This window comes from Genypterus blacodes, unplaced genomic scaffold (genome assembly GCF_046128005.1).
Source record: "Genypterus blacodes isolate CSIRO-AG114 ecotype Tasmania unplaced genomic scaffold, CSIRO-AGI_Gbla_v1 ptg000059l_1, whole genome shotgun sequence".
Taxonomy (NCBI): domain Eukaryota; kingdom Metazoa; phylum Chordata; class Actinopteri; order Ophidiiformes; family Ophidiidae; genus Genypterus; species Genypterus blacodes.
In genome coordinates, this window is record NW_027466871.1 from 1,399,290 (window position 1) to 1,420,665 (window position 21,376).

Genomic DNA, 21,376 nt, shown 5'->3' on the forward strand with positions numbered 1-21,376 from the left:
TGACCCCTGCAGAGCCGCTGTGCTGCAGCAAAGCAGAGCGGGATTGGCTGACTGGAGCGCTGCCCTTCTCGGATCAGATTTCACTCAGTCTGCACACCGTGGCACTAACAGACTGAAATAGCTGCCTTGTACTGACCTATAACAAGATATATTTCAAGGAACTGTTGATCTTCACTTGGAAAACAACAGGAACAAATATAACCTGAAGGGCTTTGGCAGGTAAGAATTCAGGGATTGTACTGAAAAGCATGTTTCTGGACCCAAGTGTTGAAAGATCCCAAATATGAAGTTTCTGAGTCATCCTGCATTTGACTCATCATTGTTTGCCCCTCTCATGTCACTGTCATTGCCTCAGCATCCCAGTTTTAAATCCAATGACCTTTGTATATTCACAAAATATACATTAAAAGAAATAAACCTTTTTAAAACTCTCACAGAATGTAAATGCTGATGGTTTCACAGAATTCTGCAAGGTTCAAAACATCCAAGTGTTTGCAAGGGCATCTGTGCAAGTGTGTGTCACAGGATTTCCAAAGGAGGGCAGCAGAGAGCCTCAGTGCTGTGCAGCTCGTCATGTGACTATTCTGGGCCTTAAGCCTGGGACGTCAGTTTGGGTGTTGCTGAGCTCTCACATGGCCTCTTTCCTGCCTCTCGCCATCTCATTTCATTTACAGAGTCTATATTCTTTCTGTGTTTCCTGCAGAAAGCACCCGTGCATGTTAAGAACTTCAGGATATTTCAGTCATGGCTGAGGCTACTGCTTCCCTGGGTCCTGGCAGCCTGAGGCCTGCAGGGATTCTGAGAGAGATCCAGATCAACTTGCTGGAATGTAAAGTCTGTTTTGAGAAGTTCAGCACCCAGGTGAAGGAGCGCAGACCACACAACCTTACCTGTGGCCATGTGCTCTGTCTGGAATGCATCACGGCTCTATCTCACCCTCTCCTAAAGAAGCTGGAATGTCCATTCTGCCGAAAGCTGTGCAGTGCTGACAGCACCTCCCACTGCCGGGGCCTAAGTGACCTCCAGGAGCTGCTGTTGTCTTGGCGTCCAAGATCCTTCACTGGTCCTTGTGGGACAAAGGGAAACATCAGCAGGGCCTCAGGTCTGAGATCCACGACTCTGCTGCTCTGCACAGCTTTTGGTGGCTGGGGGACTCTCATCAACCCCACAGGGATAGCTGTGTTTAAGTCATCGGGGACAATAGTGGTGGTGCATGACGGAGAGAGAAGATTGGTCGTCTTCAATCCACAGGGCCGAAAGCTTCACAGTTTTGGGCAGAGAGGACAAGCTCAGGGGGAAATCTGTTACCCGCTAGATGTGGCGGTGACTCCCTGTGGTTATGTGGTTGTGACTGATGCAGGGGATAAAGCTGTGAAGGTTTTCACCTCCAGGGGTTGCCACGTGATGACAGTCAAGAATTTCCAGCTGCCATGGGGTGTGGACATAAACAGCTGTGGGCACATCCTGGTCTCGGATGCCCAAGCCGGCACGCTTTCCCGGATTTCGGTGGACTATCATCACGGTGTCCCCCTGGAGCATCAAGCAGCCGTTACTGACCTCCAGCATCCCAGAGCGGTGGCCTGCTGTCAGCTGACAGGGAGCACAGCAGTGATCGAACATCTTATTGATGACAAACATCAAGCCACCAGACTTAAAGTGTTTACAAAAGACTTCCAGATCCTTTATCAGACAGACGGCTTCAGCCTGAGTCTGCAGTGCAACGTCAGCCTGAGCATGTCAGGTGTGGCTTTTGACCCAGACGGAGATGTGAACGTGATAGACTCCAATCAGGGGGTGATTTGGAGTTTGGGGAAGCTTCAGACCGGCCCAACCCCAAGGCCTCTTGTGGCAAATCAACTTATCCGCCCTGTGGGACTAGTGTCACTGAACAACTCACTCTGTGTTCTGGACAGTGGAGACCATACAGTGAAGATTTACTCTGCTAAATCCAATGATATATAATATGTGAACAATAGTGCATCTTATGTGAAATCATATCTTATGTTGTAGCTTTTGTTTTGGATGGAATGTTTAATGTGATTATAATAAACTGGATCTTACAGCCTAGTGTAAATATGAGTTTTGTTTCACATGGAGTTTCATATGACGTAAGCAGGGAAAGCACATGAGTTAAGAATGAATAACATCAACAAGCGTTATAGCGATGGCACCGTTCCATTTAGGTGTGTCAGTGAGCCAACACGCCTAGTAGCACGATAGCAGACCTGGCAAAGCCTGAATGGAACTCTACCATAAAAAAAACTCATTAATGTGTGTCGATGACAACTGACAAGCGCAAATTACACGTGTGTTGATGGTGCAGAGAGACAGGAAGCTTGACAGGCAGACAGGGAAAAGAAAAAGAGAGAGAGAGAGAGAGAGAGAGAGAGAGAGAGAGAGAGAGACTGAGATACACTTAATACGGCTGATTAAAAGTTGCTATTAACGAACTCTGTCCTCCACTGTCTTCGGCAGACAAGCAGTGAAATAATGCTTGTTGTCAGCGGACGTGGTCCATCTCGTCATCCCGCTCCGTGTCCCAGGTCCCCGGGTGTCCCCCCGCTCAGCGAAGCCTGTCCCCCCTCCGGCCGCAGAGCTCCTCCAGCCTGAGAGGAGAGCAGTGCTCCCAGTGGAAGATGGCGGTGGGGATGCTGTCCGAGGCTGGAGCACGCAGCGGGATTTACGCGACTAACCAGCCCGGGTGGATATAAAGGAGTATTAAAAATGAACAAATTGACATCTTTTCTTCTCGAGGTGTGGACTATTTCGGGTTTGTGTGTTTAAAAATCCGGCAGAAATTGCGTGTCGTTGTCGGGGTTGTGAGCTATAGGTTGATAGCTCCGCGCGCAGGCAGGCAGGCAGACAGGCAGGCGGACAGGGAGGCAGGCAGGGTGGGAGAGAAAAGTGGACGAAAATGTCGGATACGAAGGTAAAAGTTGCAGTGAGAGTCCGGCCCATGAACCGCAGGGGTAAGTGTACCAACCATGGCTTCTCTTTGGCTAATTCCTGCCTTTTGTCGCTTTGGCTTTCACGCTACATTCACTGTGATGAAAGTTTGCATTTCTACGCCATTGCTGCTTCAAGCTTGAATTCTGAGCCTGACTCCACTGTTTGAAAAACGGTCAAAAACTACTATTGTTCCCCCCGCGAATCCCTCTTTTTTACTTTCCCAACAAACGTGTTTCTGCAGAAATTGAACTGAATACAAAATGTGTCCTGGATATGGAGGACAACCAGACAGTTCTACACCCACCACCCTCCAGTGCAAAGGGGGAGAACAGGTAAACAAGTTTAAAACACTGTCAACAGTCTCTGTTTGCTCATATATCTGTGATTATAGGCATTATATGACTTTGTATCATAACTGCAACTAAGTGGAGTGTAGCACATAGAGCACAGTGCACTCAGCTTGGTGTATCTCAGTGTGGTTGGTGTGTGTGCTGCCCCTCTATAAAAGTCTCACAGATTGTTTTCTTTTTTTAGAATAAGGCAAATTCTGGGTCTTTAGGAAATGGTCGTAAGGTTTGTGGGCTCAGTGAAAGGTCAGAAGAATGCTCACGGCACCGCTACAGTCCCAGACACTCACTGTAAAAACTTTATCCTGCTCACGGTGCAATATATAGTAACAATAACACTCCAGACAGAGTATGTAAAGTCTCTCCAGTAAGTTACCAGACCTTCAATCCAGCTAAAACCACCTTCCACTGTAAATTCTGCTTTATTGTTATCCCAAAAAGAATTTGGCATAAGAGGCACAACACATATAAAAACAATAAACAGATGTACCAACATAACAAGATGACTAACTGCAATAGAGACACGCCTACTATTTGGACTTACACATGGAAAAATGATAGATGGAATGATCGAAAACTACAAAAGCAAATCAAGGCAAGTTCTGTGCTGTCAATTGAAATTATAATAATGTTAAACTTAAGGCTACCACAACATGTTGTGTTTATCAAAGCCACAGGGATAAAAGAGGCCCTTGTCCTTGTCATGGTGGCGTGTAGGAGATCAAACTCCTTCCAAATGGGATCAGTTGAGTGAAGTATTGATTGAACCTTATTGATAACAGGCTTACTGCATGCAGGTGTCCTGGAGCTGAGTTTGTTGCACCTCAATCGCCTTCCTAGCAACTTTGACAAGCTTTGCCAGCCCTGGTCTAGTCTTTCAAAATACATATATAGTCACATTTGTGCATAAACTGTAAACTTGTTCAGTATAAGACGGATTTCTAAGAAGGTTTTTGCTCGTAAGGTTCAGACGAATAGGAAGCCTGCACTGCTGCTGAGGTCATGATGGCAGTCACCCACCTGCTTGCAACATGATCTTTTACTGCCTAAGCTTATGTTATGTAATTCACATGAACACTCCAATAATATTCACCTCAGCATTGTGATACCATAGGACTTTGCATTTATAAATATCAGGTTAAATATCAAGGCGGTGGGTGAGAAGCGGTTTGACGTGTTGGACGCGTGAAGAAGCTGTGAGGCTCTGGAGACAACAGACAGACTGTCAAACTGGAACAGATTATCATAAAACCTCAAGAGTCAAAACCTTATTTACATGCCAGCTTATTTGCTTTGTTGTTTATCTTCCAGTGTCTGGACAGTGTAGGGCCATGCTATGGCTTTTGAAGTGGGCTTGGTTGTACATGTATATAAGCCATTATGAAGGCTACAAGAGGAGAAATGTATATAGAGCGCCGCACGGAAATGAGAGCTAACCGTCCTCTTATGTTTCACACTGTGTTGGCATATTGAAGGTCAGAAGAAACACCATATTTACTGATGGCTTCAGATGGGACGTGCGCTCAAACTCTATTGAAAGGGCCTCTCTGGACCTGCTCAACACACACTGGAGGCCAGTAATGGTTCTACTTTGTGTTCCTGATGGTCAGAGACATGAGATCATTTCTCACATCACAGCTGTTTTTTGCAGTTTCGTGGCCTTTTTGGTTGCTCTCTTCTCGCTGTTGTCTTGTCACATATTCAAACAGCTGAACTCGTGGGTGCAAATAAAGTCTGTAGGGATGATTCATTTCGTCTACACAGGTCCAGACCACTGAGAATGAAGTCATACTCGCCACTATACACACACACACACACACACACCACATTCAAGGTTTTTCTCATGGCCCAGATCCAGTCTTGTTAAAATGTAGCCTAACACTTTCTCTGCTGTTCCATCAACAGTCAGCATTAAATGGTAACGAGCTTGCTCCCCCACCCCTACCCCTCCTCACACACACATTAACCTGTATTTAAGGTCATTATCAGAGCAGAAATTACCACACAACGGCTCGGTTCCAGGCAGTTAAACAAATCACGCTCAAAGCTGCATTAGCATTCATGAATAGGATACAATGGAACAAAAGGTTTTTGTGGGTGAGGTCAAATAAACGACAAAAATATTTTGGGAGGTATAGATGATTATGTTTTTGGATCTAACCCAAGAGCTTTTCACTCCTGAAATATGCAGGATCGCAAAAACAAGTTGTTTATGCAGGACTCATTTCCGGAGAGCCCAGCGGGACATTGTGTCGTCTTCTCTCTTCACACTCATTTATGCTCTTTTAATGAAACGTCGAGAAGGATCGTCGCTCACTTTCATTCTATCTGCCTTTTAAAAAGTCACAAAGGATGACCCGAGTCATTTCTTCATGCCGTTGAAGCCATGCACGGCCTTGCCTTTCCATAGTTCTATCACTTGTAATTCTAAGGAAAATACATTCAGTGAGGATGACAGAGAATGTGCTATCAAGTATCACATTTGGTGAGGTTTTATACCGCAGTATGGGTCTTAAATTTGCGGTCTGTCTTTCCTCACTTAAATATATACGTCAGGCTCAGGATGAGTCTTAAACATTTCAGCGCGAGTGCTGTTGATAAAAAAAACATCTTATTGATCTTGGAAATGCTCCTGCTCTCGGTCGGGTGTTTAGACTGCCATGGTTTTCCCGAAGCATATAATTTTCCTCAGTGCAGCTTGTGGTGCCTCAGAGAGGAATACCCTGATCTTTTAAGACTTTGCCTTGTTTTGAAGACACCTGTTCCCCTGTGTTGAAAATGTGTCAGATTTACTGGGTATTAACACGCCAAACGTGGCCGCAGGGCTCGGATCATGGGAACGTTTGCTCTCCCATGGGAACGCTCAGGCACAGGCTTAGGAAAGGCACAGCGATAATAGATATTTTATGGAGAAACATTTAATTAAACGAGCTCGATGTTGAAGACTATGAATGAAACATTTAATATGACCGTGGAAAGTAATGAATTGGCTTTGGCACTTCAAAATTAAAGATGACAAATCTGTCACCAGCGGGGTGAACTTGGGATTTAGTTGAGTCGTTGAGTTTTACACAAACCGTGAAAACATTTAAGTCATGTGAAGAATTTAAAGAAATTATGGGAGCTTTACTTTGATGACTAAGCCTTGTTCTTTGCACCGTGTCACATTGTAGCAGCACTCGTGACCCCCCCGTTCCCTCTGATCCGTGCCTGAGAAATTAACTGTAAACTTGAGGAGTTGGGCAAACGATCCGTGGGCTGTGACTTCAGGGCAACAGGTTGGATTTCGCCCCCCCCAATGTTTGTAATCACGTTTCTCAGTTTCATCTTTCATACGTCTCAAGATGGCACGACTTGCATATTTGAAATGGGATTCTGGGAACAGAGTTTTGGTTTCAAACGCCCGTCTTGTATCCTTTGGGGGCTTGGACACAATGGAAGTGGGGGTGGCGAGCCAGAGAAATACCTGAGGCAACTGTCTGCAGAGAGGATCAGTGGTGGAGCATCATGACAAGAAAATACCCTTCCACTCACACAAAGGGGCCATGTTACATCTTTCATGCCCTAACGTGTCCATCCATTTACAACAATTGCACTCAGGGCCACCAAGATTTTTGAAAATGTTCCTCATGTAATCCCTCTTTCGCCATATCTCTTAACTCCACGGTTCATACACAAGCTTTTTTCAAAAGCCTCGATAACCCCCAACATGTCTAGGAGGTAGACTGGAGTCTGGTTAATGTTAGAGGAAGGTGCAGCCTTTTGTCTTCTGTCATCATACTCGAGTGAAATGTTAAACGTTTTGTCTTTGTAGTGCTGACGTGGGCTTTTTTGTTTTTGCGTCCTCCACCTACTCCACTGTGCAGCAAGACAAGATGTTCACTGGAAGTACGTTTCCATCTGATGTCTGTAACCAAGCGTGTAATTTTCCCTCTAATCTCTTTCTTATCACTGATGATTACAAGGGCTCCGTTCGGTTGCACTTGATTATTATCTTGTTTACTCGGGGTATTCTGATGTGAATGATGCGGCGTGGAGAGGAGCTTCAGTTGAAGTGCGGCCCAGGAGGAAGCTGCAAATTACACTTCCTCACCTAAGAAAAATCTCTACTTTTACATTAAAGCTCTTCTGCCATTAAGACAAATTCTTTCAAACTGATTGTTAACACCGCAGGCGAGCGTCAACCTCCGCATGTCACGGACGTATCGGCTTAGGAAGACATTTTAAATACTTCCAAGTGCTGTCAGCGGGCTTGGTTCAATTCTGCACCACAGATGGGTAAGATTATGTTTACCCAACTCAGCCTAGCCCAGTGTGGTCGATTAGTGAACTTTAGGGGTTGGGTAATGTTTGTCTGGAGTCACACATGACCAAGTGTCATCATGCTCTCCAAAACAAGCCTGCACCCAATGAATGCTGCGTTGTCCTATGGCTGCCCTCAGGAATGTTCCTTTTGTCTTTCCGTTTTGCTCCCAGTGCTACGTGCAAGTAATCAACCTTTCCATTAAGTAATGTGCTCTCAATTTTGGTTACGCACCATCGCCGCTATCAACCCGTCTCCTTTAAACAGTGCGTAGGCTTCCTATTATGGGAAAGTGTTGCAGGCTCGCAACTGATGATTGTTCCCCCGGAGCTACTTTCCCTGTTTGTTTAGTGGGTGGGACGATGTTTACATCTTGATGTAGAAATGAGAAAAGATGGCGTCTCTCCTCTTTGTTAAGTCTGCATCTCATTAATCTCAGATGTGACTTTATATTCTGAAGCAGTCGATGAGGAATTCAGGCTCACAGACTTTTCTTCTGTGGTGATTCTGCTTTTCCCTCTCATGTTAGAAGTTTGGAAGCTTACTATCCTTCATAACAATTTCTTGAGAGATACGTAGGACACTAGGCCTGGCATAATGATGAATCTGTCTTCATTCAAATGGCATTACAGGGTCAAAGGAGGTGTGGCCGGGCAGTAAATATGTCGCTTTGCTTCCTGGGGGAAGAAGAGACACCGTTTAGAACAAATATGATGAACTTCACTCCTTTTTGGTGTGTTTGCTGTCTTTAGTGCAAACCAGATTTAAGGCTCAGAGCAGATGTTGTGTGTGTTCTTGTGTTCACCACACACAACTTGGCCTGTAGCCTACTGACCCATCTTACAGCAGTGCTATTAGAAATGCCAGAGAGGATTAAAGTAGACCCTGACTATATTCAGCATTGTGTTATGGAAACTGGGGGAAAGTCAGCACAGACAATCTATATACAGCAAACATCATGTGTGTTGCTAATAGCCATGCTGTTCATTAGGGCTGATGTGAGAGCTTGGCTTTCATATTGGAACTTTGACTCATGAGGTTGGTAGGTTGTCTTGGTTCCATGTTTACCACAGTTGCCTAGTGACAGCTGTTGCCAAGAAAAGTTCTTGAGTTATGTTGATGACCCACAGAGTGATATCCCAGAGCCACTCCAAACATTTTCAGCATTTTCTTAGGAGGCGAGAGGGATGTTAACACTTACACCGGTGACCCATGGCCCTTTCTTTGTTTCGTGTGCTGTTTGGAAAAATATACTGCATGTTTATTTGCTGCACAACAAAGTCTACTTGTTTGATCAAATTCTATGTTGATTTCAAGGTAGAGCAGGAGGATTCACTGTGGCTTTCTCAGGACTTTGGATGTTTACTGCAGGCCTGTTTCTGTCATCAGCAGCAACCTGCCAACTTCTGTCAGTGCTGTCTTGGAAAACCTGGCAAACTGATAGCTCTCATGTGTGTATGTAAACCTCCACTTCCGCCACTTAACATGTTCACTTACCTACATGTGGAGCAAAATCGGTCAGACCTCCACAAGACCGTATGGCTCCTAGAGAGGCAAGACAAGAGACCCACCCCTTCCTCGTAAGTCAGTCTGGCATTTTCCTACTCTTCTGTCTGGTTGACCTCTGCTTTGAGGGGTTGGGGATCAGCATTCTGTTCTAAACATACTGAAAGGCCATTTGAAAATTTAGTTTGAAGCCTATCAGCACAGTGCGATGTAACCCAACACGTACACACACAAGTACACACACACACACACACACACACACACACACACACACACACACACACACACACACACACACACACACACACACACACACACACACACACACACACACACACACACACACGCACGCACACAGAGAGCTCTGAATGTTGTGTTTGGCTACAGTGCTCGTTGAATTGTAATTGTCTGAACCGTGTGGACGTCCTAACAGGGGAAATACGTTTGGTTAAATTGGGGTAAATAGGGTGGGGGGGCAGGAGGGGGGGGCGGGGGGATACATAGTTTCAGCGACAGATCAAGCAGAGGAATTTGATTCTATGGGGGTGGGGTGGAGCTGCAGGAAGCATGCGAGGGTTCACCCGTGCAACTTTCCAATTGCTAATGGGTGCAGTGGTTGCAAGAATGCATGCAGGCTGTGCACAAGTCAGATGAATTGCGTGCACTTGTGTTTGCGATGTCGTCTGAACGCGGAGGCCATGCGGTTTATTCTGTTTGAGCTACAGGATCGTGTCTTCAAGAAGTCTGTTAAAGGCATAGATGGCTAATTCAGAGAGATCAGTCTGACTGCTGTTCTTAACGTCTCCCTCTGCGCTTCAGTAAACGGGAATCCGAGTCATGTGTGCTTGTAGATTTAGATTCATTTCAAGTCCTCGTGATTGAAAACTTATTTTCCGGACAGTTAGACTCCTGTTACATGTGTCGTTTTTGGCAGCTGCTTGGACTCGGCATGTTCCCAATCAGTCAATGTAAAAGGCGTTTAGGAATGTCAGTTTGCACATGAAAATGAGTTTAATGGGTTTTTTGGGTACTTCTGTGGCCGTGATTGTTTTTTGAAGTAGATGATGGATCAGTGTGATAGATACAGTACACTAATCTGATCTGTTATCCACAGAGGAGCGCTCTTTCATGTGGCATAATAACCCAGTGACCTTAATCCTGCTTCACGACCACAGGGGGGGATTCCACTGCTGCTCCTCCAGTCTTCATACTTTCTTTTTGGGCATTGATGCGTCTGAGTGGGAAGAAGGGCTGGGCAGCACAAACTATTCATGACGTATTTGGAAAGAGAGTCACTCAGCCATATTTCCCACTTAAAATGGCTTCAGTGTGGATGAGAGGGAGAATCACGGTGTGTGTGTGAGGCCAGTTTTTTAGCTGGGGTCATATTGGAATTGTTGGTGTGTGTGTGACTTGGCATCATGTTGCTGGAGGCGCAGGAGTCCTTACTGTACGCCTGATGACACACACATGCAGGCATGTAAGAGCAGCTCCCTCTGTCTGTCTGCATCTGCCTCCACAGGGGAAGAGTCTGATGCTGTGTGGCATTTCTGTGTCATACATGTGCACACCACACATACAACTACAACATAGCATCTAATTAGACCTCCAGCCATGACTTGACATGCATGTGGAATATTCATTTAACATACAGTGTATGTGCTAGAACACGTAAGAGCTGTACAATACCTAATCCCAACAATAGAATAGGGTTAAGGATAGATTTGCTTATTCCTACTCATTTATTTGTGTTATTTATTATATCATTGAATGTTTATGTTATTATAATGGTAGATATTGAGATTATTGAAACATTTTCTTTCACATACACACTCTGCAGATATAAGTCGTCATGTTGCTGGTAGAGGATACGAAAATAGTTTGGTTCTTCCGATCAAGACAATAGTAACAATAGTAATTCCACAAGCACCTCTTAAGCACTTTGGACTGTATTTTATTTTCTGTGCACTGTGTGATTCAGCGTTTCATCTCGGCACCCTGTGGGTGGCATTGTGATAATGCTACTCACGTGAGACGCTTTGAACTCAGCATGACCCAAGGATTCATGGAGAATAAGAATTTCGTTTCCACAAATGGTTGAAAACCTATAAGCGTAATGTACCTTGAACTTTGACACAATGAAGGAGCTACTAGAGGCTAGAATCACTCACACTGCCACTCATGCTGCATCAGTGTGCCAAATGTCACAGGTTTGTACCATCCGGTCCAACGGGCATAATCATAATTATACTAAAGAAAATAAGTCCAGTAATAATGTCATCACAGATATGCTAATAAAAATCATCCTTTCTTTACATTACAAAGAGCTCTACTGAATTACAAACTACAAAAGTGGCGACAGAATCATTCAAAGAAAGGCTGTGATCTCGGTTTCGACAAGCAAAGAACCAAATTGCTATGAGGGAGACAGATTTCTGGGGGGATTAGAGAGATTATGTGCAGCGCAGGGTGGAAAAGCCAGCACTTTAATATACTTCACTTTAAAATGAGTGTAGGCTTTAACATTCTGAAAGAACGACGGCGGAGACTTGTCACATCAAAATTCAATTCTGGAGTTCAATTTGTGGAATTAAACACATTACATTAAAATGGAGATTAAAGGAAATTATAACTTTGTGAAGTCCCAAATATAGCCGGCCACTTCTGATACAATCCCCCCCATTGTTGTGTTCTGCATACCCAGCATACCGGATTTGGTTTCATATACTGTATGCGCATATGACACTGAACAAGAGTGGCCAGACAAAACTGCAGCATCAACCCTGTTACTGCTGCACTTTCTGTTTTGTTTTCTTCTTCTGGTTTGGTTTGTGCTGCTGCTTCAGTATTTCTAATTGTATATTTCATCTTGCAGCTGCAGACATTCTGCTATAGGTTCCCCTAAGACGGTGAACATACTATCTTTTGTCTTCTCATTGTGATTGTGGTGTGAGTTCTGGCTCCCTCTGTCTCTCTCTCTCTTTTTCTCTCACTCTGTTCCTGCTCTTTTTCTTCTGCCTGTTGTCCTTTGTTCTTCATCGGGATGCGTTTGTACGCCTCCTCTGTCCATCCCTGGATGTTTAGAACAGTGTAGCCGTTGTCTTGCTGTTTGTTGTTGGAGGTGTCCCACGTGTCTCTTTCTTCTCTGACACATCAAGTTTTAACAACACCCGTTAGCTGGCTGAGATTGCTCTAGGATCAGATTTACCTTTCAAGTAAGCAAGGGTCAGCTTGTCAGTGGGGCCGAGTCAGTGGCCTGAGATCTTCAGCTCCTTCTGTGCCAACATGAGGCCTTAGATCTTTGTTCCCTGCTGCTGTCTCCTGCCGATCCGTATCTCACAGCTCCTCTCGGGCGGCTCCTCTCTGCTCGCCAGTGAAGAAGGTCAGACCAGAGGACGGGGTCATGCAGTCTTTGTCTGCTCGGATTTAGACCAAGTCACAGCGCTCGTCAGTGGCCCAGATTCAGACGGAGGATGAACCCAAACGGGGGCCCTCTTCCTTTTGCTGCTCGCTGTCTTTTAGCAACTCACGTAATGAGCTTGAGCACAGTTAATGGCTTGTGTGTAGCGCACAGAGGGGAATAGGGAGAGAATTCCTCCACAGTCAAAGACCACAACAGCAACATCAATTTGAAAGTATTCTAGCGTGCAGAGGAGCTTGGGTCTCTCTAACACGTTTTCCTGGGTGTGGCGATGCGAGTGACTCAGCTGGGTTTGTGTGAGACACAGTGGTGCAGTGTTTCACTCTTCCCAAAACAGCGCAGCCTGTATTAGTTACTGTGTCAAGGTGATGTCCACCTCTGTCCCTCAGCCAGGAGACGCCTGCAGGAGGGAGCTGCCGATAGTTGAAGGACATGACGGTGGCAGATGTAGAGGCTCTGGGGGGGAAGAGGAGCTTAGCGTGTGTACATCCTAGTTATTTTAAGATGTATTGATTATGTATCATTAGTATAAGATATTGCCTTTATAAACAAATCAAATAACTATATATGTGTGTGTGTTAGTATACTATTCAAGCAATACTCCAGTGATTTTACAAATGATTATCAGGACATTTAGACTCAAACTTCAAAAGATGTTACAGTTTCCCTACTGAAGAAATCCCCTCTCCACTTTACAGAACAGAACCCTACATAGCGTTCAGCCGTATACATCCCTTTTGTCCCTAAGTTCCGGCGGCGGATAAAGTAGAGTTTGTCCTCCCCAACCTGGCCTCTCACTTGAGTCCACGGGCATGAGGGCTGTTTACTCAACAGAGTCAGTGGGACATTGAATCCTAAATCTCTTCCCTCCTCACGCTCCACCGGCTCAATTATGAACTCAATCTCAGCAGCAGCCTCCACCAGGAAATGCCGCTGTGTGGAAGTGAATGAATGAGCGAGTGAAGGAGTCAGTGTGTGTGCGGAATGTTACAAAGAGGCGTGAGATGGGATTGTTTATGGAAAATGTCTTCAATCATTTCAGCTTTGTTTTTTTTATATAAATGTTCCAATTCCAGCATGCAAACCCTTTGTGTCAATTGATACAATGGGAAGTGTCCTGCTGTGAGGAGAGCGGCTTCATTTTACTGAGTGTGAACATGTTGTGACTGCTAATCTGTGTCGGGCCTAACCTATGTCTCCTCTCCTTCTCTCCTGTTTATTCTCCCACCCATGGTCCCGCCCCCATGCAGCAGGAAGCAGCCCAAGGTATGTGTCTTTCACCCGCCTCCGTCACTACAGTAGAACTGGGTATCGTCCACACAGCCGCCGTTGCAACGTCAGCAGAAGCAGTCAGCGGTCATTTTCAGGCCAAGTAGCCATCTTAAGTGACTCCACAAATACTGCCCTGGCATTGTCACGGATATACTGCGGTAATTCAGTAGCAGAGTGCAGTACGAGCAACAGTCTTCTTCCCCCGCTGCCAACTTAAGCCTGAGAAGCGCAGCGCCGCAGGTCAATCTACAGTTGCGTCGCGGTTACTAGGGGCATGATTGAGAGTGTTTTAGTCGTTTGGTTGGTCAGCAGGAGCCGGATAGATGTCCGTGTGAATGTGTCAGCGCTCTGAGATCTCGTGAACACCCCACAAAGGCTCTACAATGAGAGAGGGATGAGCGCAGACACTGGGGCAGTGTGTGTGTGCGCATTCAAAGCTGCATTGTTGGAGTGCACCCCCACTTCCCTCCCTTGACAACACACTGGTGACTCGCTCAGAGATGTTCAGGGGGCTCACACACCAGAGATAAGACTTGTTGCGGGGTACACTGGGACGCCCGCGAGCTCCACAGCGCACCCGTGGCCCCTGTGAACCTCAGTTACCCCGCGGTTACCCTGTAATCCAGCTTGACACCAGCCGAAGACTCACATGTGCTTGCTAAGTCATGGTGGCACTCAAATTAGTCTCTGCATTCTAAAGGGTAAATGGAAATTGCGGCTCAGTCACATTCAATCGGTTTTTCGTCATATAAACGACAAAACGAGCCTTGTGAGCCTTTCCAGCTTCATCATCATTTGCACCGCTGATTTATCGTAATTGTTCAATCGGGAACAATTTGTTGTGCAGTCACACCCTCAGGCTGCGTCAGGCAGGCCAGAGCAGGTTCCAGCCCTAGTTACCAAACCAGTCCTTAATTGAGAATGATGGCACTTTTGTTCCTTTGAATAGCACCCACTCGCTCGTCTGAAGTCACAAGAAGAGGTCGCGCTTTCAAAGCATTGGGTGATCTCAGGCCTTCTCATGCTGACTGTGCGAGCGGCGGTTCCCTGGCTAGTGGCCTTTATGATGATTAGAAAAGGAATTCAATTATTTTGGGACATTTGCGAGGGGGAAAGTGCTTTTGCAGACCAGGCACTGCACTTTGTTTGTCCTCCTGGATGACAAAGCAGCAGCGATGCCTGTTCCTCCAGCATCTTGGAAGAAGTCTTGAATAGTAGTGTTTTATAATTTAGTATCTTCTATCTGCAAATATGCCATTTAAGATGTATGATTTATATGCATAATTCTGACAACAAAATATAACTAATGATAAACTAGCTCTCCCTGACATCTTTGTATGGATTTGTTGTGTAATGTTTTACTCGTGTCTGAGTTACTGTGCAAAAACTGTAAACGTGGGTTAGATAACATAAACATAACATAATCTGTTCTATGATGAGGAGTGGCTTTTGTGTATTTTCCATCCAGGCCTCATGCAGGTGCCAGTGGGGTGCAAGGAGTCTGTACCAGTGTGTTTGTAGAGACTCAGGGGTTGAGGGGCTGAGAGCCGGGAACAGCCTCAGCTCCCGTCTCCCTGGAGATGAGGGTCACCGGGAGCTGGAATTTCTGCTCAGGAGCACTGACCCTGATTTATGAATTCATTTAACTGCGACGGCGGTGGCAGAGTACGGGGCAGCTAACAGTAGAGATGCTCAGGACGTAATCTTAACGACCATTACCTCCAACAATGCTCGGTTAGGCTTCATCTTACTCACACAGACAAGCTCAGTCCTGCTCATTTAATACAGGGTGGCGTGATTCAGCAGCCTAAGCCTTTGCTCACCCACCCACAGAAATCCTGAGGTGGCCAGTAAGCTGGCTCACGTTTTTGGTTGTGTGGTACATGCTCGGGCAGGTGTGGAAAGTGTGTGTTTACGCTCCCTGTGTGCCTGTGCCTGTCTGTTCTGCAGGTGTTTGCCTTTGACCACTGTTTCTGGTCCATGGATGAGTCCAACGTTCCAAAATATGCCGGTGAGTCATCAGCCTAAATGCTGACATTAATCCCTCATCGCCAAAGAACTCAAAACACATTCCAGGTTTGTGAAGAAGCTGCACCATGAGCACGTTTATGTTACTGGCCTCAGCAATACTGCAGGTTTAGTCCCTCCTGTGGTTTTGCATAATGCAAAGTGTTATGCAAAGGGGTTTTCTCTCTGATCGAACAAATCAAATCACCAATAGGTTTAGTAAAAAATACAAACTAGTATATCCAACATTCACATTTTAATTGTATCAGTCACAATGATAGGAGGGTTACTTATATTTGCATTTCATATTGTGGACATAGATACATAGATGTTATCATATTTGTTTCCACGCGCAAATGTGACATCTTAATCTACAATTTGTGTGTCTAATGAGTGATTGAACAGAAAAGGTTCTTGTCTGTAGGACAGGCATTATTACTGCCACTACACGGCTGATTTACATTCTCCTTTTAGATATTCTGTTTGTCACATCGCTCGCATTTTGTGATGGAAATGGAGATTGTACATGTTCTTTGTGCTGAAGCGACGAGGCAATCTGTTCAGTGAAGGGCTCCCTCAAGGGCCCCGGCTTTATTTAGCTCATTATACAGCCGTCCAGTTCGGCAGGAGCATGACAGTGAGCAACATGAGAGATTTCAATACACAGCTCCACATTTTCCCCACAGAGGAAGCTGCCACCCTTCATGAATCTTCGTCTTCTTGTGCCGTTGGCCCCTTCCATCCATTCTTTTCATCTCCCTGTATTAATGGAGCCTAACAGGACAGCAGGACGGCTGCTTAGGGTTTGTCTGTTTACCAAAATCACCATGGCGACTGTTTCTTTGTTTAAAAGGTCAAGAGGTCGTCTTCAAGTGCCTTGGAGAGGGAATACTTGAAAATGCATTCCAAGGATATAATGCCTGCATATTTGCCTATGGACAAACAGGTAACTGAAGACACACACATCTCTGACCCACTCACTTATTAATTACTCAGTATTTATTAATGCTTTTACAATTGCTTGTGTTATAATGTGAGTGTAGCTTTTGAGTAGATCTGCAGGCCCAGGCACCAGAAGGTAAACACAAGAACAGGAAGACTTGTGTTTCTGATCACACTGGCGAATCACTTAACTCGCATCCTTCCTCTCCTTGGATCAAATTAGCTGATTTCAGTCCCTCCCACTCCTAAAAGGAAACGCTTGGTAAAAATGACACACACCTACTCGACAGTTTGATGAGAGGAGCAGAGATATTTCACTGGTCACGAGATGTATGAGGAATTGAGTCATTGGGGGGTCTGAATGGCATACGAGTGCTGTAAACACTTATTCACTATCAACCTTCATTTCACTACTACTACAACTAAAGCCCTGGTGTTGCCTCTGCTGTGTGTTTTGCAGGTTCAGGCAAGTCCTTTTCCATGATGGGGAACGGGGATCAGCCAGGTTTGATCCCCCGACTGTGTTGCTCTCTGTTCGAGAGGGTCCACGTCATGGAGAACGAGACCCATACGTTCAAGGTGGAAGTGTCTTACATGGAGATCTACAATGAGAAGGTCCGTGACCTTCTGGATCCCAAAGGGTGAGCTTGATGAGCCTCCATGTATTGTTTTCTCCTGAATATAAGGACTTGCGACTTACAGGCATTTTCTGTGGGTTGTGCGAGCAGCGACCTTCTCGGCCAGCCGCTCACTTTTTTATGTTGGCGTCCGTTTATTGCTCTGTTGCGTCTAAGCAACTCGAATGGGCGACAGAGCGGCGGGAGTAGGAAGCTCGGCCCATTCATTTCCTGCTGAACAGTGGCGAGCATCATCCTCCCCAACACTGCCGCATTCTTCGGGCCTCCGTGGTCTGATGTGGGTTGGCAGGCGGACTGCTGCAGGGGAGGGCGAGCTGTGACACAGTGCGTTTCAGGGACATCTGTTAGCGACGCTGGCCGGGAGCAGGAGAGCAGTCAGTGCAGCCTGCGAGCGCAGCCACAGTGCACCGCTCTGTGCACTGCAGATGTCTGAAGATGCAGCCAGGCCTGTTTTAATTGCGACTTCCTCTTTGCTTATATAACCAGCCCCTTGATTTTTCTCTTGTCTTTTTCTGTCTCTGAATTTTACTACACATGGACCTGGAATTGTGCCTGTGTCTGTCCCTTGTAGCAGTGTAAATACTGTCTCCCCATTTTGTGGTATTTGTAGCTGTTTGCATCCTGTTTGTATAAGAGATAGAGAAAGAGAGAGAGGGAGGGAGGAAGAAAGAAAGAAAGAGAGAGAGCGCAGTGAGTCGAAGCGCTGAACCTATTGTCTGCCAACTGCCGTGATTCTGTAGCCATGGAGAGGCTTTGTTGACTCACTCTGATCTATAGGATTTCTCCTCATCCGCTGGCAGGCAGTCAAGCTGAAGATTAGCTTCAGCAGACCCACCTGCACCGCCTAGTGTAACACGCTCCGCTGAAACAATGAACAGAGGGCAGATCTCAACTGACTGAAGCGACTGTTTAATGTGTTCAGGTTTTTGTCTGTGCTATCACAAAACGTTTGTTATGTCTGTAGAGAAGAAGAAGTGTTTGATTTGTTTGTCTTAAACCGCTTTTTTAACTCTTGTACTATAATTCTAGTACATGTTGTGTTTTGGAGAATTCACTTCAGATCATGATGTATTTAAATAAATCACTTGTGGTCAGATTGGGAGTATAATCTCTCTTCTTTTGCTTATCTCGCCATTTCTAAGGAGCCGACATTCCCTGAAAGTTCGAGAACACAAAGTCCTGGGTCCGTATGTGGACGGTCTGTCTCAACTGGCTGTCACCAACTTCGAGGTGTGTCTCGCCCTTCCTCTGTCATCGCTGTGGTGTTTGACCATGAGATAAGCAGCATCCAAAGTGGCTCCCATTTCCCACACGCACATAAATGTGAATTGTTGCGTCAAGATCATTTCCCCGGTTGTTGAGTCATTCGCGAACACTACCTAATAACCCCTGAATTCTTCCAAGAGGAGACACTCTAATGATCCATATTCCTGACGTGCGAGCGGTTTTGGCAAGTCCTGGCAGGGCCTTCCTTAATTACGTCTGAGCTCCTCCACCCTGTTCCTCACCGCCTGATATTAGTCTGATGGATTTCCCAGAGCCCTGGCCATCCGCTTGCTCTGACCCGACTTTGGCCCAACATGAATCCAGATCATATTGGTCGTTAACGTAATGACTTATGTGGCAGTTTTACCTTCGGCACTCACATTAATCCCTTTATTATTATTTCCCCAAATACTGAGAAGGTCATAAAAAAGAAAATCCTCTAATTTAGAAAAGTGACTAATAATTCTGGCATTGTCTTTGTCCCTCTGTGTCTCTTTATCCTTTCAGGACATTGAAGTGCTCATGTCAGAGGGGAACAAGTCTCGGACAGTCGCTGCCACCAACATGAACGAGGAGAGCAGTCGGTCACATGGCGTCTTCAGTATCATAGTCACACAGACGCTGTTTGACCTTCAGTCTGGGGTCAGTCTTTCCTCCGTCACGCCTGTTTCCCAAAAGCATTTGTCCTTTTGTGGCATACCTAACGATGCTGCATGTTCCATTCATATTCAACTCGTTTCGGACTAGTTTTTTGCATTGAACTTCACGTGTCACCGCGTTCGTCCTGTCTTTACGTATTCTGAGCAGAATTCAGGGGAGAAGGTGAGCAAGTTGAGTCTGGTTGACCTGGCAGGGAGCGAGCGAGTGTCCAAGACCGGAGCTGCCGGAGAGCGACTCAAAGAGGGCAGCAATATAAACAAGTGGGTACTCGAGGATGCACGCAAGCGTCAAAATCTATAACGTCCAGCTTATGATTTGATAAATGAATGCTGCTAAATGAACTTTCTCTTTTAGGTCCCTCACCACGTTAGGCTGTGTGATTTCTGCTCTGGCTGATCAGTCTGCAGGAAAGGGGAAGGCCAAGTTTGTGCCGTACAGAGACTCAGTACTTACCTGGCTACTCAAGGTTTGACTGCGTTTATCCTTTAGATCAGTCATCACTCACAATAAACTCAAATAAAACACATTTTGACATTTCGGCCCCTTCAGGACAACCTTGGTGGCAACAGCAAGACAGCCATGATAGCCACAGTGAGTCCAGCGGCCGATAACTACGAGGAGACGCTGTCCACGCTGCGCTACGCCGACAGGGCCAAGAGGATCGTCAACCATGCTGTGGTGAACGAAGACCCCAACGCTCGCATCATCAGAGAGCTGAGAGAAGAGGTGGAGAAGCTCAAAGTGCAGCTCTCTCAGGCTGAGGTGAGAAGAGGTCGTGAGTGGACCAGAGACACTTGGGCACTGTGAATACATTCATGGCACATTTGACATCATTTATGCTTTGATTCAGAATTCCAGTCATGGTGTTCGTCTTTCTCTCTCCTTCCTGCCAGTCGCTGAAGGCCCCCGAGCTGAATGAGAAGCTGCAGGAGTCTGAGAAACTCATTGAAGAGATGACGGTCACCTGGGAGGAGAAACTAAGAAAGACGGAGGAGATCGCCACTGTATGTGCACAAAATGTCTCAAAATGACCACAAAAGCTCCATTTTAAATCAGGGTAGTTGTGCAAACTGTAACGTTGTTGTCATCTGTTACAACAGGAGCGGCAGAAGCAGCTGGAGAGCATGGGAATCTCTCTAGAGACATCTGGGATAAAAGTGGGTGAAGACAAGTGTTTCCTGGTCAACCTGAATGCTGATCCTGCACTGAACGAGCTGCTGGTCTACTACCTGAAGGTAATTCATGTTTACGATTTAACCAGGCTGTGTAGATTTTCTTTACCTTTATTTAACCTTCAAATGCAATAGACAATCTGTTTTTCTAATGTGTTTCCAAACGCTGGTGACAGCAGCTGGTTGAGTGGGAGCTTTCTTCGTTTTAACTCCCGATCACCAAACAAACAGAGGCGTGTCAGTGTGGTCATGGCTACACACTCACTATGCAGAGCTGAGACTCGCAACGTGTTATGAAACACACCTAAGCTTTGGATTTAGCTTACATATAGTCACATTTCAAATATGATGCAAAGTAGAAGTACAACTACTTCATTGCCTTTCATCTCACCATCATGCAAATGTTTGGGTGAAGGTCATGAAAGAACATTGTGAGACAAAAGGCAGAATCAAGAAAGCCAACAGAAATCCAAAATGACTCATACAGGCTTTAACTAACTTGTGTTGCTGCACACACATCACCTCAGTAATATTCGCTGTCACCCTGGGAACGCGGCACTTTCCAGATGATGTCGTGAGAGCAGAGTGCAGATCAGTAACTGCGCAGCTCGGCTTTTGTAAATCACTGAAGGGAGACGACTGGCCAGTAAGAGCAGAGAGCAGAGCGAGACGTGCGAGAAAGCGAGCAGCCTCTGCAGCGCGCACACACACACACACACACACACACACACAAACAACGGGCCTTTGTCTGGCCTCCGCAGACGAGCCTGGCATATCCGTGTGGAATGACGATGGTAATGTGAAGTGGGTTATTTCACTGCCGGGTTGGATATCCTCTAGACGATGGGATGTTTGTTTAACTCGCCCACTCTGCAACGGGAGAGAGAGAGAGA

The 21,376-nt window shown here is 45.8% G+C and overlaps 2 protein-coding genes across 7 annotated transcripts in view; both read left to right on the forward strand.

Moving 5' to 3' along the window:
* Positions 1-595: 595 nt before the first annotated feature.
* On the forward strand, positions 596-1,973 carry LOC143003292 (E3 ubiquitin-protein ligase NHLRC1-like). Its single transcript, XM_076153881.1, has one exon. It carries the CDS (start codon positions 745-747, stop codon positions 1,960-1,962), a length of 1,218 nt encoding a protein of 405 aa, XP_076009996.1. The 5' UTR covers positions 596-744; the 3' UTR covers positions 1,963-1,973.
* A 344-nt stretch (positions 1,974-2,317) lies between these two features.
* kif13a (kinesin family member 13A) overlaps positions 2,318-21,376 on the forward strand; it is a 31,287-nt gene continuing 12,228 nt past the window's right edge. For 4 of the 6 annotated variants that reach the window (XM_076153755.1, XM_076153756.1, XM_076153759.1 and 1 more), the window contains exons 1-13: positions 2,319-2,969; positions 3,191-3,281; positions 13,777-13,792; positions 15,749-15,809; positions 16,659-16,751; positions 17,208-17,388; positions 18,528-18,615; positions 19,159-19,293; positions 19,459-19,571; positions 19,666-19,777; positions 19,861-20,073; positions 20,205-20,315; positions 20,412-20,546. In XM_076153755.1, coding sequence (XP_076009870.1) covers positions 2,915-2,969; positions 3,191-3,281; positions 13,777-13,792; positions 15,749-15,809; positions 16,659-16,751; positions 17,208-17,388; positions 18,528-18,615; positions 19,159-19,293; positions 19,459-19,571; positions 19,666-19,777; positions 19,861-20,073; positions 20,205-20,315; positions 20,412-20,546 — 1,404 coding nt within the window. In that variant the 5' untranslated portion in view covers positions 2,319-2,914. Of the gene's footprint in view, positions 2,970-3,190; positions 3,282-13,776; positions 13,793-15,748; positions 15,810-16,658; positions 16,752-17,207; positions 17,389-18,527; positions 18,616-19,158; positions 19,294-19,458; positions 19,572-19,665; positions 19,778-19,860; positions 20,074-20,204; positions 20,316-20,411; positions 20,547-21,376 lie in introns of all 6 variants that reach the window. The other 2 variants (XR_012963846.1, XM_076153760.1) reach the window with 1 other exon arrangement.

Bases quoted from the DNA above. Each gene is read 5' to 3' on its own strand.
- LOC143003292 (XM_076153881.1), top strand. From the start codon at position 745: ATGGCTGAGGCTACTGCTTCCCTGGGTCCTGGCAGCCTGAGGCCTGCA.